The following is a 16,504-nucleotide window of genomic DNA, read 5'->3' as shown; positions in this document are numbered from 1 at the left end:
CACCACATTAGCATGCTAATCACGCTAATCACGCCAATGCATATTCTACCTGCTTTCGGGCCAATCTGGGCCAGGATGTTTAGATAGCAGCGCGGGTCGTGTTACAGCAGAGCGGCTCACCCTTGCCCGCTGTGCCCTTGGTGAGCGGCTGCTCTCGGTTAATGATTAGCAGGTTAGCATGCGCGGCAGAAGCCTTCCCCTCCGCATTTACTCATGGGGCCCCGCGGAGCAAAGAACACACGTGAAAAACATCTGGTGTTCTTTTTGTTTTTTTACCTCAGAAATAGTGTGAGAGATGGTGAGAAACGGTCTCTTTTGACACTTGACTGAAGCTGAACCGTTTCATAGACCAACAGTCTGCCTCCCACTAATACTATGAATTAGTATGAAATGAGTATGAAATAGTGTGACCTCTGGTGCTGAAAGCCCTATTTGACTAGCCTAATACTCTATAGTATTAGGCCTAGTATATAGTATAGCCTAAATGGTGAAAATACCACCGCTCATCCGTGATCAGACTTTGCTGAGGTGCTGGAACTGAAGAGTATCAATAGAGTGCAAAATCACAGCATCCGCACACTCAAACGCTGTGCAAAAACGTTGGTTTATTGCGAGCTTTCAGTCATAGACCTTCTTTAGGCAATACACTAATACTCTGCCTAAAACCAAACTGCTTTCTGACATTCAAAATAGGATGATCATCAGATGCAAAAGCAGGATGAGGTTGATAGGTCGTGGCGTTAGAATTATAAGGTTCTATCTTCATTTTTGTCCAAATTTTGTTTTTTTACATTACATTTTTTTAGTTAGAAATTCATAAAATACAAAGGTTCCATCTCACAAAACATAATGGAATGTAAAAACGTTGACGCTCAATATCTCTGAACTACCCTAAACGGAGATAGAACCTTCTCATTCTAAACGGAGATAGAACCTTATCATTCTAAACGGAGATAGAACCTTATCATTCTAAACGGAGATAGAACCTTCTCATTCTAAACGGAGATAGAACCTTCTCATTCTAAACGGAGATAGAACCTTCTCATTCTAAACGGAGATAGAACCTTATCATTCTAAACGGAGATAGAACCTTCTCATTCTAAACGGAGATAGAACCTTATCATTCTAAACGGAGATAGAACCTTATCATTCTAAACGGAGATAGAACCTTCTCATTCTAAACGGAGATAGAACCTTCTCATTCTAAACGGAGATAGAACCTTATCATTCTAAACGGAGATAGAACCTTATCATTCTAAACGGAGATAGAACCTTATCATTCTAAACGGAGATAGAACCTTGTCATTCTAAACGGAGATAGAACCTTATCATTCTAAACGGAGATAGAACCTTATCATTCTAAACGGAGATAGAACCTTGTCATTCTAAACGGAGATAGAACCTTATCATTCTAAACGGAGATAGAACCTTATCATTCTAAACGGAGATAGAACCTTATCATTCTAAACGGAGATAGAACCTTATCATTCTAAGCTCCCGAGGTGACACCTTGAGGTTGTGTGTGGATATGCTCAGATCACAGTTCAGAGAAACTACACATAACAAGGAGATAAAGTCATCAATAATCAAATCAAAGCAGAATTTGGGTCTGGTCCGGTTTAAGAGATTACCCAGGGCCGTGTCCACGTCCTATTTAGTGCCCTAACAGTTGTAATCCCAGTATCAGTATGTGTAACGATACGGTGATGGGGTAAGAAACACACAGTTTTCTATGCCATTGTGTAACTCTATCTCGGTACAATGTTCCTGTTCCTGAGTCTGGTTGCCACTATCCAACAAAAGACCAACACTGCGCCAGTCTTCCACTTCCGCAACTATAGGGGTCTCAGTGGCGATCCCTGAGGCGCACCACAAAGGAGCTTTGTCCCGCAGGTGTAACCTGAACCAGGAAACACTGGCTAGAGAAAGAACCGCAAACAAACAGGTGAATTACACCAAATTCTCGTTCTCCCCCTCTCTCTCTCCCTCCCTCCCCCTCTCTCTCTCTCTCCCTCCCTCCCCCTCTCTCTCTCCCTCCCTCCCCCTCTCTCTCTCTCTCCCTCCCTCTCCTCCACTTACCTTCTTTCAGCGTCCATTTGATGGAGCCCGACCGCTTGCTGACGGCGTGGAGGTTCCCGTCCAGCGTGGAGACGAACAGCAGGCTCTCAGGGAGGGACACGCTGCTGGCCCCACAGAGACCCTGCAGGACATACAACACACACACACACCATGATATACACACACCCTGATATACACACACAACACACACACACCATGATGTACACACAACCTGATATACACACACTACACACAACCTGATACACACACACTACACACACACACACTGATATACACACACTTCACACACACCCTGATATACACACACTACACACACACACTGATATACACACACTTCACACACACCCTGATATACACACACTACACACACACCATGATATACACACACACCCTGATATACACACACTACACACACACCATGATATAAACACACTACACACACACACTGATATACACACACTTCACACACACCCTGATATACACACACTACACACACACACCCTGATATACACGCACTACACACAACCTGATATACACACAACCTGATATACACACACTACACACACCCTGATATACACACAGCACACACACTGATATACACACAGCACACACAACCTGATATACACACAGCACACCCTCCAGGCACACACAGAGATACAGAGGATCGTCTTTACCACTGGGGGGGGGGTGACCCTACATGACCCTACTCCTAGAATTCCTTGTCCCCCAGACTTGACGTTCGTTCAGCGTGAGATCACCACTCAGTCCATCCTGGATGTCACGTGTTGCTAAATGAGTGTGCCGAGCAGCATTGCTACCATGAATAATCATCTTTTGATCCACTAATTACATGAGCGCATTACTGATCACAGTATCCTGTATCACAGCTCATTAGGAGCTAATTACAACGGGCTAATGACTCCATAGCCCAGAGTACTGAGCGGGCTTCTTTACTAAGAGGCCATCAGTAAAACAGGCACGGCGCCTTAACCGTGACCTAAAGAAGGTTTAGGGGCATGTGACCCTCCCTCTCTCTCTCTAGCTCTCTCTCTCTCTCACTCCTGCCGTTTCTATGGCAACAGAGGAACGCTTACTGACGGCGGACTGTTTCCCCTAGTAAACACAATGCATCCTGGGAAGTGTTGGAGAAGGAGAACAGGGGAGGGGATGGGCGCTATATGCATTATTAGACTACCATTAGCGCTAGTGCTATATCCATTATCAGACCACCATTAGCGCTAGCGCTGCATCCATTCCTCTCAGGGCACCCAGATGGGCCGCAGCGGTCAGGAGATGAGAGGTTAGCGTAGCTACTAGCTAGCTCCCTACGCTAAGTGCAGACGCCACGATCGGTTCTGCTTATCGGCCCGATTCTTTATGGATTCCCTTATTGATTCCTGATCAATTAGTCTGTGTGGGGAAAAAAGCATCAACGCAGCTGTTAGGCCTATCTCTTGCTATAGCTGTTATCTCTTGAGTCTCTGAGCGCAGTGTAGAATGTCTGCCTGATAACATCTGAACATGTTATTACAATGAATTACGATGCTCCTTTTCTTAAAACGATATATAACTTGGAAAACAAAGTGGCAGCGGCGTGCAGGTGGGGGGGGAGAGGCGAGAGGCGGTCTTGGGAACACAGGAAGAAATGGACAGAACTCAGAGAGGGAGAGAGAGCGAGGCGGAGAGAGAGGGAGAGAGAGAAGGAAAGGGAGAACGAGGGAGAGAGAGAGAGAGAAAGAGGGAGTGAGAGAGGGAGAGAGAGAGGGGGGGAGAAAGAGAGAGGGAAAGGAGGAGAGGGGGAGAGGGTGGGAGAGAGAGAGGGAGAGAGAGAGAAAGAGAGGGAGGGAGAGAGTGAGAGGCGGGACTGCTGTGTAGCATGTTGACATGGTGTGATAACGCATGGCTGGTTTTACTACAGAACCCTTGGCCCCAGGCCTGAGCACAGATGACTGTTTCCTGCAGCTAACCCCCAACCCTAACTGATGGGTAGATGATTCACCTACTTAGTCAAATGTACTCGTCGTTGTAAGTCGCTTTGGATAAAGATTTTAAAAAGAAATGTAAAATGAAGAACAGATATGAGAGGCTTCTCACTGCACAGATGAAGAGTGGGCTGCGCAGACCATGTGGACGCCCTCCCCCCTCCCCCTCCCTCCCACACAGAGACACAAGCCCACATGGGAACAGTACACACAGGGAGGAATGGACAGAACTCGGAGAGGGAGAGAGAGACAGAGAGGGAGAGAAAGAGAGAGGGAGAGGAGGAGAGGGGGAGGGGGAGAGAGAGAGAGAGAGAGGGAGAGAGAAACAAACAAGGAAGTAAAGAACGAAAGAAAGAACAAAAGAAAGAATAGACACAGTGGTGTGAAGAAAGAGAAGATGTATGTGTGTGTGTGTGTGTGTGTGTGTGTGTGTGTGTGTGTGTGTGTGGTCTGGGCCGTGGCTAGCACCAGTGTGTGTGTGAGGGCGATGTCTCCACCGCAAAATAAAACAAAAAACACACCACTGCCACCGCCCTGATGACCCATTAGAGGGCTCAGCTCTGCCTCTCTCTCCCTCTCTCTCTTTCCCTCCCTCCCTCCCTCCCTCCCCCTCCCTCCCTCCCTCCCTCTCCCGTCCCCCGCCACATCTGGTAGTCACCCAGAGAGTGTCCTGCGGTCTCGGCAGTCTGGGAGGGAGGTCTGTGAGAGGTGACTGTCTCAGGAACCCCCTTATTAGTGGCTAACAAGAGAGGACATGCCCCCCCCGCCCCGCCCCCCTCATCTAGGGTCCCCTCCTCCTGGACCTGGGTGGGGGGGGGGGGGGTTCGGGAGCATCAGCATGGACGTCTGTGACCCCCCCTCCCCCCCTCCTCCCTCCTATAAAAGGAGGCCTGAGGGTAGAGGACCGAGCCCCTGTGGCTGTAGGCCGGTCGCTGGGCTATAATGTGTGTGTGTGTGTGTGTGTGTGTGTGTGTGTGTGTGTGTGTGTGTGTCTATAATTACTAAGAGGCTCTTCTTCAATAACACTCAGCCACTTAGGGGGGAGGAAGCGCTGCACACACACACACACGCAGGCACGTGGAGGCACGCACACGCACACACACACACACACACAGGCACGTGGAGACATGCACACACACACACACACACACAGGCACGTGGAGGCACGCACACACACAGAGACATACACAGAGACACAGAGAGACACAGAGAGACACAGAGACATAGAGAGACACCAGAGAGACACAGAGACACACACACACACACACACAGAGAGACACACAGAGACACACACAGAGACACACACACAGAGACACACAGAGACACACACAGAGACACACAGAGACACACACACACACACACAGAGACACACACACAGAGACACACAGAGACACACACAGAGACACACACAGAGACACACACAGAGTCACACACACACAGCCCAGTGAGCCAGGCCCGAGCACATGGCGTCCAGAGCCACCAGACTACAGCAGCAGCAGCAGGCCGCAGCTCCCTGGCTGAGTCACCAGGTCGTCTCTGAATCACAGTCTTGTTGTTTCCGCCCGCCGCCTCTTCCCGACCAACCGGACCCATTAACTCACCCAGACCGCAACACTAGCAGAAGCAGGCCCAGCCCTGCCCTGTGCTAGCACTGAATCTGGCTGCTAGCACTGAATCTGTCTGCTAGCTAGCTCTGAATCTGTCTGCTAGCTAGCTCTGAATCTGTCTGCTAGCTAGCTCTGAATCTGTCTGCTAGCTAGCTCTGAATCTGTCTGCCAGCTAGCTCTGAATCTGGCTGCTAGCACTGAATCTGGCTGCTAGCACTGAATCTGTCTGCTAGCTAGCTCTGAATCTGTCTGCTAGCTCTGAATCTGTCTGCTAGCACTGAATCTGTCTGCTAGCTAGCTCTGAATCTGACTGCTAGCCCTGAATCTGGCTGCTAGTACTGAATCTGACTGGGGGATCGAACGCACAACCTCCCAACCTCAGGGTGGACAGCAGACACTCTAACCGCAAGGCCGCTGAGCCGGGGCTCGTTCACTTAACAGTGTGTCTTCAATGTCATTGATGAAAAGGTGTGTGTTTGCTCAACCCCCGCTCCCCTCCCCTCCCCTCCACTGTAATCTTACACCCCCCCCCCCCCACCACACACACACACACTTGAGCCTGTGTCAACACTGTACACCTGCGCCTGTTCCCACCACGTCGCGACCTCACGCGGACACGAGGAGCCTCACAGCGAGGAGGACAACAACAATAATAACCTAGTTAAGAGTTGCTTCATCAGCAGAGCCAGACCCCCCCCCCTGGCCTGCTCTCAGTTTCACTGAGACTCTGAACATCTGCTGAGAGAGTTTGGGTTGGTCTGAGTACTGAGAAACACGCCGCTCGAAACAGACGTCCCCCTTTCTCTGGGCCTTAAAGCAGGCTCCGCCCCTGGACATCTGTCTGGGAGGGGGGGGGGCAGGCGGGGGGTAATGGTTGTTAGGACCATAGCCTGTCTTCATCAATGATGAAGTGTTGAATGTGTTGAATGTCAAGTGTGAGAGGGAGTGTGTTGTACTGAATATCAGCACGGCTGTGATTCGGTCGTAGGTACGAGGCCGAGTACCGAAGACGATCACAGCCGTGCTGATATTCAGTATAACAGCACGACCTCGAGTGTGATATTGCTTTTATACAACAGTTCTACAGCGCGATTTATTAGTTAACAGTAATAAGCGACAACAGATTATGATTTGTTTGTTTATTTAATAAAAAAATAGTTCCGCAACTGAACTTCAAATGGACTGTTGCCTAGTAACCTGAACACAAACATGTCGTCTAATTAACGGTCATTTAGTAGAACATCTGTGCGGCGGAGTGATACATATAGTTAAAAGTCCCAGTGCTGTTTATACTGTATATCAGCACTCATGGAATGCCTCTTATCCAATCAAATTACTTGGTCGGAACTAACTGTTGAATGAACTAGCTTAACCTAGCACTGAACCTAGAAGTTCCAGCCTGGCTTTGAGGAGCTGGAATGAATGGATGGATGGAGGGATGGGTGCATGGGTGGGTGGATGGATGGATGGGTGGATGGATGGATGGATGGATGGATGGGTGGATGGATGGATGGGTGGATGGATGGATGGATGGATGGATGGGTGGATGGATGGATGGATGGATGGGTGGATGGATGGAGGGATGGATGGATGGATGGATGGATACTTTACAGGAGTCACAAACAACAACAAAATAGAGTGACAATAGAATAATAAAATAAAACAGACATCTAAAACATTGTAAAGGGTGATTTAACATCCCCCAGCCTGACTCTGATCACCCTGTTATACAGTGTTACTGTGTGAACCTTGAGATGCCCGTTTGAGGGGCTGGGAGGGAGGGAGGGAGGGAGGGACATTCAGATGCCCGTTTCTGGGAGACGGCAGAGAGATGTCAGAGCCTACCTCAGGTTTTTCCGTGTTCCGGTGCTTTTTTAAGAGGGAAAAGTTAGACACATTGCGTAACGCTCTCTCTTGCATAACGCTCCAGAACTGGACGAAACAAAATACTTGGCAGGTTCCGAAGCCTCTCTCTCTCTCTCTCTCTCTCTCTCTCTCTCTCTCTCTCTCTCTCTCTCTCTCTCTCTCTCTCTCTCTCTCTCTCTCTCTCTCTCTCTCTCTCTCTCTCTCTCTCTCTCTCTCTCTCTCTCTCTCCACCTCCCTCCCTCCCTCCCTCCCCCTCCCTCTCTCTCTCTCTCTCTCTCTCCACCTCCCTCCCTCCCTCCCACCTCCCTCTCTCTCTCTCCCACCTCCCTCCCTCTCTCTCTCTCTCTCTCTCTCTCTCTCCACCTCCCTCCCTCTCCCTCCCTCCCTCTCTCCCTCTCTCTCCCCCCCCCTCCCTCTCACTCTCTCTCCCTCCCTCCCTCTCACTCTCTCTCCCTCCCTCTCTCTTCCTCCCCTCCCTCTCTCCCCCTCCCTCTCTCTCTCTTCAATGCCAATCGGTGGCTTACAGAGAGAGAATACATCTAATAGTCTAATAGCCCCCACCCTCAAACAGGGCCATTGTTATGGAGCTGTAAACATTGTGCTGTGGTACACCGGAGCCCAGAGTCTGAGACTCTCCAGTACGTACGTATGTGATTGACAGGTTTCCCACGGTCAGTCAGTCAATGGAGGTCAACCACTTCCAGGAAACCAAAAAAAGGTGGGACACACGAGCACTGTTCCCACTGTTACCATGTCATCTGACACTACTGACACACTAACACTGTTCCCAGTGCAATCTGACCCTACTGACAATCAACTGACACACTAGCTGTGAACACTCAGACAGACACTGTGCAGAGACAATGCTTGACTGGAACGTGTGGCTTCTTGGTTTACATGTGGCTGCATTAAACATGCAGGACTCCATGCACGGAGTCCTGCATGCCACTACAGTACCAATCAAACGTTTGGACACACTTCCCCATTCAATTGGATGAAGAATTTTTTTTTTGAAAATGGGTTGCAAAATCATCTGATGAGACATGTCCTGGTACTATGAACAACACATTGTGAAATCATGTGAGGTCTGATTTTTTAACCCACAGACGGGATGGGATCTGTAGGAGAACTGAGACTGGTACGACTAAACGCCGTCCGAATATAAGCAGAACAGATTCTAACTGTTCAGGCCTCTGGTTGACCCATTCACACTGAAACCTGTAGAGGGGTGGAGGCAGCTGTGGAGCAGGAGGTAGAGGCTGGTGGAGGTAGAGGCTGGTGGAGGTAGAGGCTGTGGTTCAGGAGGTAGAGGCTGTGGCACAGGAGGTAGAGGCTGAGGCTGGTGGAGGTAGAGGCTGGTGGAGGTAGAGGCTGTGGCTCAGGGGGTAGAGGCTGTGGTTCAGGAGGTAGAGGCTGTGTCTCAGGAGGTAGAGGCTGTGTCTCAGGAGGTAGAGGCTGTGCCTCAGGAGGTAGAGGCTGGTGGAGGTAGAGGCTGTGTCTCAGGAGGTAGGGGCTGTGGTTCAGGAGGTAGAGGCTGTGTCTCAGGAGGTAGAGGCTGTGTCTCAGGAGGTAGAGGCTGTGCCTCAGGAGGTAGAGGCTGTGGCTCAGGAGGTAGTGGCTGTGGCTCAGGAGGTAGAGGCTGGTGGAGGTAGAGGCTGTGGCGCAGGAGGTAGAGGCTGTCGCGCAGGAGGTATAGCCGGTGTCTAATGATTCATATAGCCGGTGTCTAAGGTCGGCGGTTCGAACCCCGGCTGGCCACATGTTGAGGTATCCTTGGGCAAAACACTGAACCCCAAATTGCTCCCAATGAGCGGGCCGGCGCCTTGCATGGTAGCTTTCCGCCATTGGTGTGTGAATGTGTGTGTGAATGGGTGAATGAGAGGCCTTTGTAAAGCGCTTTGGAATAAGGCGCTATATACTGTAAGTCCATTTACCATCGGGGGTAGTGGTGGCCTAGGGGATAGTGAGCTGGACTGGTGATCAGAAGGGAACACCACCACTAGTGTGCCCTTGAGCAAGGCACACAGCCCTAAATGACTCCAGGGAGACTGTCCCTGTAATCTCTAATTGCAAGTTGCTTTGAACAAAAGGTGGTTTGTAAATGGTAAATAGTTCAGATGTAAATGACAGAAAATCTCAAAGACTGCTGCAGGAACTTGCTCAAGGCATGACATGATTACATCTCTCGCTGTCCCAAGCTTGGGATACGCGAGCCAATACGTCAAAGTCGGCTAATTACTATGTACTTAATGATAAACAGGAGTAAAATGTCAATGAGAGGATAAGAGAAAGCGTATTCAAACAGGATCTATCGGCAGCAGTTTGTTTGAGTCTCTGATCTTAAAGCTTCGACGACGGCCCTGGAGAAAGTGTGCCCTCCTGCACACAATGAACACAGGCCACAGCAACTGTCTCTCTTCATCTCAACTGTCTCTCTTCATCTCAACTGTCTCTCTTCATCTCAACTGTCACCTTCACCTCAACTGTCTCTCTTCATCTCAACTGTCTCTCTTCACCTCAACTGTCTCTCTTCATCTCAACTGTCTCTCTTCACCTCAACTGTCTCTCTTCATCTCAACTGTCTCTCTTCACCTCAACTGTCTCTCTTCATCTCAACTGTCTCTCTTCACCTCAACTGTCTCTCTTCATCTCAACTGTCTCTCTTCATCTCAACTGTCTCTCTTCATCTCAACTGTCACCTTCACCTCAACTGTCTCTCTTCATCTCAACTGTCACCTTCACCTCAACTGTCTCTCTTCATCTCAACTGTCTCTCTTCATCTCAACTGTCTCTCTTCATCTCAACTGTCTCTCTTCATCTCAACTGTCTCTCTTCATCTCAACTGTCTCTCTTCACCTCAACTGTCTCTCTTCACCTCAACTGTCTCTCTTCATCTCAACTGTCACCTTCACCTCAACTGTCTCTCTTCATCTCAACTGTCACCTTCACCTCAACTGTCTCTCTTCATCTCAACTGTCTCTCTTCATCTCAACTGTCTCTCTTCATCTCAACTGTCTCTCTTCACCTCAACTGTCTCTCTTCATCTCAACTGTCTCTCTTCATCTCAACTGTCTCTCTTCATCTCAACTGTCTCTCTTCACCTCAACTGTCTCTCTTCATCTCAACTGTCTCTCTTCATCTCAACTGTCTCTCTTCATCTCAACTGTCTCTCTTCATCTCAACTGTCTCTCTTCACCTCAACTGTCACCTTCACCTCAACTGTCTCTCTTCATCTCAACTGTCTCTCTTCATCTCAACTGTCTCTCTTCACCTCAACTGTCTCTCTTCATCTAAACTGTCTCTCTTCATCTAAACTGTCTCTCTTCACCTCAACTGTCTCTCTTCATCTCAACTGTCTCTCTTCATCTCAACTGTCTCTCTCCACCTCAACTGTCTCTCTTCATCTCAACTGTCTCTCTCCACCTCAACTGTCTCTCTTCATCTTCATCTCAACTGTCTCTCTTCATCTCAACTGTCTCTCTTCACCTCAACTGTCTCTCTCCACCTCAACTGTCTCTCTTCATCTCAACTGTCTCTCTCCACCTCAACTGTCTCTCTTCATCTCAACTGTCTCTCTTCATCTCAACTGTCTCTCTCCACCTCAACTGTCTCTCTTCATCTCAACTGTCTCTCTTCACCTCAACTGTCTCTCTTCATCTCAACTGTCTCTCTTCATCTCAACTATCTCTCTTCATCTCAACTGTCTCTCTTCATCTCAACTGTCTCTCTTCACCTCAACTGTCTCTCTTCATCTCAACTGTCTCTCTTCGCCTCAGTCTCACGCGCCTGTCTCGTTCGATTTCACGTCTACTGCGTTCCAGTTCTGCATCCAGTAGGGCTGGGTATCGCCACTGATTTCCCAAAACGATTCGATTCCGATTCACCAGCTCAGTGAGCTCACGATTCGATTCGATTCACGATTCGATTCGATCTAGTTAAAATATACATTTTTTGCTTGAATATGAAAGAGATTCTCAGAATTAATGCTATAAATGGTTCAAGGAACCCTATAACATGTAGCATTGTTAAACATATCAATGAATTGACTCCAAAGCAGTTACATGAATGTACTTTTTATTTACATATGACTTTGCTTTTGTCCAGCTCATCTCTATCGTCACATTTTTAAAATCCAAAATGCACCCAGACATCTGACTTTAAGCCTGGTGGTGACTTGAGTGTCCCTGCCATCGCCATGTTTTTAGATTTTAGTGTTGAGACCTCACGTTGCGTGAGATATGATCAATTCTTGTAGCACGAGATCTCGTTGCGGGTTGAAGCTGCAAGCAAAAAAAAAAAAAAAAAAAAAAAAAAAAAATCGATCTCGGGATTTAGGAATCGATAATCGCTCATTTTAATGAAGATCGATTCTGAATCGGGAAATCGATTTTTTTAACCCAGCCCTAGCATCCAGTTGAATGCGTGATTTCAAGTCAGCTCGTGTAAACCCGGGACATGTCATTGACATGTTTGTAAAGGCAAAATACGGGAACGTTAGTGCATTTAGCTCGTGTGTGAACGGCGAAAAAAACACTGGCGGTCCCAGGTTGGGACTCCATGTAATTTACAGGGAACCGTGTGTGTGTGTGTGTGTGTGTGTGTGTGTGTGAAAAGGGGCTAATGTTCCCCGTTGCCCTGGTGCCTTATCCACCTGGCCTGCATTAATTCCACTCTCTGTGGAAAGTTTCCAAACAGTTTTCCCTCTCATTTCTGTCTCTCTGAGCTGTAGGCTACACGTTCACCGTTCACCGCTGTTTGTGATCAGGCACGAATTAGGCCGCCAGCGCAGGAACTGACGATCGGCGCCACCTCACTTCTGGGGACTTGAAGCCTCCGGTGACGACCACAGATCACAATCAGAGGAGGAAATCGTTTTTTGAATAATTGTTTACAAAGTGATGAAACTTGCAGGGTGATGCAAGATGCGAGCTGTATCGGTCGGTAGCTGTGTGTGAACCCATCTACGGCACGGGTCTGGATAGTGTGTTGATCATCCGCCTGTACAGTTTCTCTAGTATGAATTTTAAAAGAATACATAAATAAAAAACTGCCAAGCAACTGCTATCATCATTAGTAACGGCCAATGGCAGTTGATGACTTAGGGATAGATGTTGTAAGTCGCTTTGGATAAAGGTGTCTGCTGGATGCCAAACATGTCATGTTAATGTAAACAATGTTGAACAACATACACACTCATCTCATACCCTGAGCGTGTTGCCCTGCACAGAGTTTCCTAACCTGTGGCTTTTGTTTTTAAGACGGGCGGCGGTAGCCTAGAGGTTAGAGGTCAGAGAGGCAGGTAGCCTAGAGGTTAGAGGTCAGAGAGGCAGGTAGCCTAGAGGTTAGAGGTCAGAGAGGCAGGTAGCCTAGAGGTTAGAGGTCAGAGAGGCAGGTAGCCTAGAGGTTAGAGGTCAGAGAGGCAGGTAGCCTAGAGGTTAGAGGTCAGAGAGGCAGGTAGCCTAGAGGTTAGAGGTCAGAGAGGCAGGTAGCCTAGAGGTTTGAGGTCAGAGAGGCAGGTAGCCTAGAGGTTAGAGGTCAGAGAGGCAGGTAGCCTAGAGGTTTGAGGTCAGAGAGGCAGGTAGCCTAGAGGTTAGAGGTCAGAGAGGCAGGTAGCCTAGAGGTTAGAGGTCAGAGAGGCAGGTAGCCTAGAGGTTAGAGGTCAGAGAGGCAGGTAGCCTAGAGGTTAGAGGTCAGAGAGGCAGGTAGCCTAGAGGTTTGAGGTCAGAGAGGCAGGTAGCTTAGAGGTTAGAGAGGCTGGCTAGCAATCTGAGGGTCGCTGGTTCGATCCCCGCCTCAGGAGGGAGCTGCATGTGAGCTGGTGACTGGAGGGTTGGGCTGGCATCATATCTAAGGTGTCTACCACTGCCGTCGTGCCCTTGAGCAAGACACTTAACCCCTAATTGCTCCAGGGGCGCCGACTACGGCTGACACTGTGTCTAGAGCAAAACAATACATTGCGTTGTACTCTGTACTCTGCAATGACAACAAAGATTTAATCTAATCTAGGATGTGAGAGCAGGCAGGCAGGAGTAGCCTACTTACTATGAGCACTGTGAGAGTACGGCACTGTGTGACTTAGGCTAGTAAGTCTTATGACAACAGTTCTCTGGGAAAACAAACACACGGGCTAATTTGTGTCATGTCCTCTCTCTCTCTCTCTCTCTCTCTCTCTCTCTCTCTCTCTCTCTCTCTCTCTCTCTCTCTCTCTCTCTCTCTCTCTCTCTCTCTCTCTCTCTCTCTCTCTCTCTCTCTCTCTCTCTCTCTCTCTCTCTCTCTCTCTCTCTCTCTCTCTCTCTCTCTCTCTCTCTCTCTCTCTCTCTCTCTCTCTCTCTCTCTCTCTCTCTCTCTCTCTCTCTCTCTCTCTCTCTCTCTCAGGCCACCCGGTCACAGTGACTCTCTGGGTCCCTGCCTACTGGGCTGGACACGTGGAGGCCCCTACTCTGGTCTCTCTCTCTCACACACACACACGCACACGCACACGCACACGCACACACATCCTACACTCCCTACTCTGGACACGCACACACTCCCGAGTCCCTACTTTGGACACACACACGTGCGCACACACACACCCACACCCTACTCTGGACACACACACACACAAAAACAAACACACACACACACACACCACTCTGCCCTACTTTGGTCGCACAAAGTGCCTGCACAGTATGGCCTTGTGATAAGATAGAGCTTACACGCTTACACACACACACACACACAACTCTGTCTGTATACACAATGTAAGCAGCACGAGCTCAGACTGTATACAGCCAACATGCAAAAGCATCCCTGGCGGAGGAGGCAGCCTAAAGAACAGCCTCACCCCTCAGAGACAGGGGCGGCTGTGGCGCAGGAGGTAGAGTCGCCGTCTAACGATCACAAGGTTGGCGGATCGGCGGTTCGAGCCCCGGCTGGCCACATGTCGAAGTGTCCTTGGGCAAGACACTGAACCCCAAAATTGCTCCCTTGCAGCTTGCCGCCATTGGTGTGTGAATGTGTGTGTGTGAACGGGTGAATGAGAGGCCGTTGTAGCGCTTTGGGGAAAGCAAAAAAGGCGCTATATAAGTGCAGTCCATTTACCATTTAAACAAGTCTTATAGGTCATATCATTGCGACATCGTGTTGTCCACTGTGGACATTTCACATTCTCTGAACATTCTAGGACACTTCTAGAACACTCGGAACATTCTAGGACACTTCTTGCATCGGCCTTCTCCTTCAGCGGTGGGGTGGTGTGGCTAGTGAGGCTACACAGACGAGGTATAGGCCTGGCCTACAAGTAGAAACCCATCGTTGGCAGCGACTGCTGAAGCAGCCAGTCTCTGATGTGATCTGCCGCAGCTCTCCACACCTCAGGTGGGTGTCGGAGTGTCGGGCTGTGGCCGGGACTAACTAAACACACACAAGTGCTTTCTTGGAGCTCCCACACACAGATAGCTTTCCCCCTAATACACACACACACACACAATACACACACGCACGCAGATGCATGCATACACACAGTCACGCACCAAGGCTAAACATACACACACACACAGATGCATGCATACACACACGCACCAAGGCTAAACATACACACACTCACGTACGAACGTACACACACACACACACACACACACACACTTTCTCAACGAAATCTACAACTTCAGGTGTTCATAGTCCACCAGACAGACAGACAGACAGACACACATTACTACAGCCACGCAGTAAGCAGGCAGATTGTAGAACGGTGCTTCTATGTTTAGAGAGAGACCCTTTAGATGACATGGCTTACTGGACTAATCTCATCTACTTAAGGTGGGTAGACCTCCTGCCCGCCCCCCAGTACCTTGGTCTGGTCTGGTCTGGTCTTAAACCAGCATGATTACATCAGCCAAGGAATGCCACTAAGCTTATGGACGTCAGGGGGGGGGGGGTGAATTGTTCAACTTAATCAACTAACAAAAGATAGGCAGCATGTTATCATCGACCTGCTGATAATCCAGCTGGTGGACCCCAACACAGCCCAGTGCTGTTTAACTTCAGACAAGCACCATGTTACATAAACAAACACAATGTTTTGGCTCCATGTTTATGAAATTTTAAAAAAAAAACATATTTGGGGAACAAACTAATCTAACACTTTGTTCTCCCCCCCTCTCTCTTCTCTTCTCTTCTCCTCCCTCTGGGGGTGCAACAGAGAGGGGGTCTTCAGCCTACCCCCCAAACCCTGCCTACCGCTTCTGTTGACAAACTCGCTTGTCCACAAACTCAAAGTTGTCCCACTTTTCTTTTTCTGTTCTTTCTTCTAAATGAACTAAAGTCCAGCTGCGATCATAAATATAATAACTCTAAAGGTATCCAGGGAGGTACTACTCACCAGGCGCTGTGGACCCTGCAGGCAGCAGAGGAGGGTGATGATCCACCCCCAGGCCCAGGGTCTGCTCCTGGCCCAGAGGTCCATCTCTCTACTGTCCTCCCGGGGCGGCCTGGTGGGCAGCGATCAGAGGGGACATAGATCTGATCAATGTGTTGGGTTGGGTTGGATTTACAGCAACTAATCTGAACTGAGATCTTCGGTAATATTTGGCGGAACAGCTGGCGATCGGTAATCAAAACATCTCAGCTGTGGCTGTGGCGGATTGGATTGTATTGTTCTGATCTCTCCGGTGATCAAGTCAAGTCTCGTAGTCCGTCTGTCTGTCTGTCCGTGTCCATCGAGCTGGCTGCTGCTGCTTGCTTCTTCTTCCTGGAGTGGGAGACTGTGGGGGTTGGACGTTGGAGCTGGGGTTGCCAGATGGGATCGACAATGTCCAGCCTGACAATTTCACAGGCTAAATCCACCCAAAACCACCAGCCCAAAACCTAGATTATTGACAGAAAACTGCTAATTACTATTGGGCAGGTAGGTGCCCATCTGATGAATGAATGAATGAATGGTCTTTATTGTCATTAATACAGTACAGGTACCATACAACGACATTTAGGAGG

The 16,504-nt window shown here is 49.0% G+C and overlaps 1 protein-coding gene across 1 annotated transcript in view; it reads right to left on the bottom strand.

Moving 5' to 3' along the window:
• Positions 1 to 16,006, bottom strand: part of ern1 (endoplasmic reticulum to nucleus signaling 1) — a gene marked incomplete at its 3' end in the record, with an annotated part of 50,686 nt that extends 34,680 nt beyond the window's left edge. Inside the window, 2 exon segments of the mRNA XM_080523604.1 lie at positions 2,080 to 2,200; positions 15,894 to 16,006. Of these exon segments, the coding sequence (XP_080379730.1) occupies positions 2,080 to 2,200; positions 15,894 to 15,977 (205 nt within the window). The 5' untranslated portion in view covers positions 15,978 to 16,006.
• Positions 16,007 to 16,504: the final 498 nt, after the last annotated feature.

Source organism: Nansenia antarctica (genome assembly GCF_963989245.1).
Source record: "Nansenia antarctica genome assembly, chromosome: 2".
Lineage (NCBI taxonomy): Eukaryota > Metazoa > Chordata > Actinopteri > Argentiniformes > Microstomatidae > Nansenia > Nansenia antarctica.
Note: the sequence above shows the minus strand (reverse complement) of the source record. Positions and strands in the feature narration are given on the sequence as shown.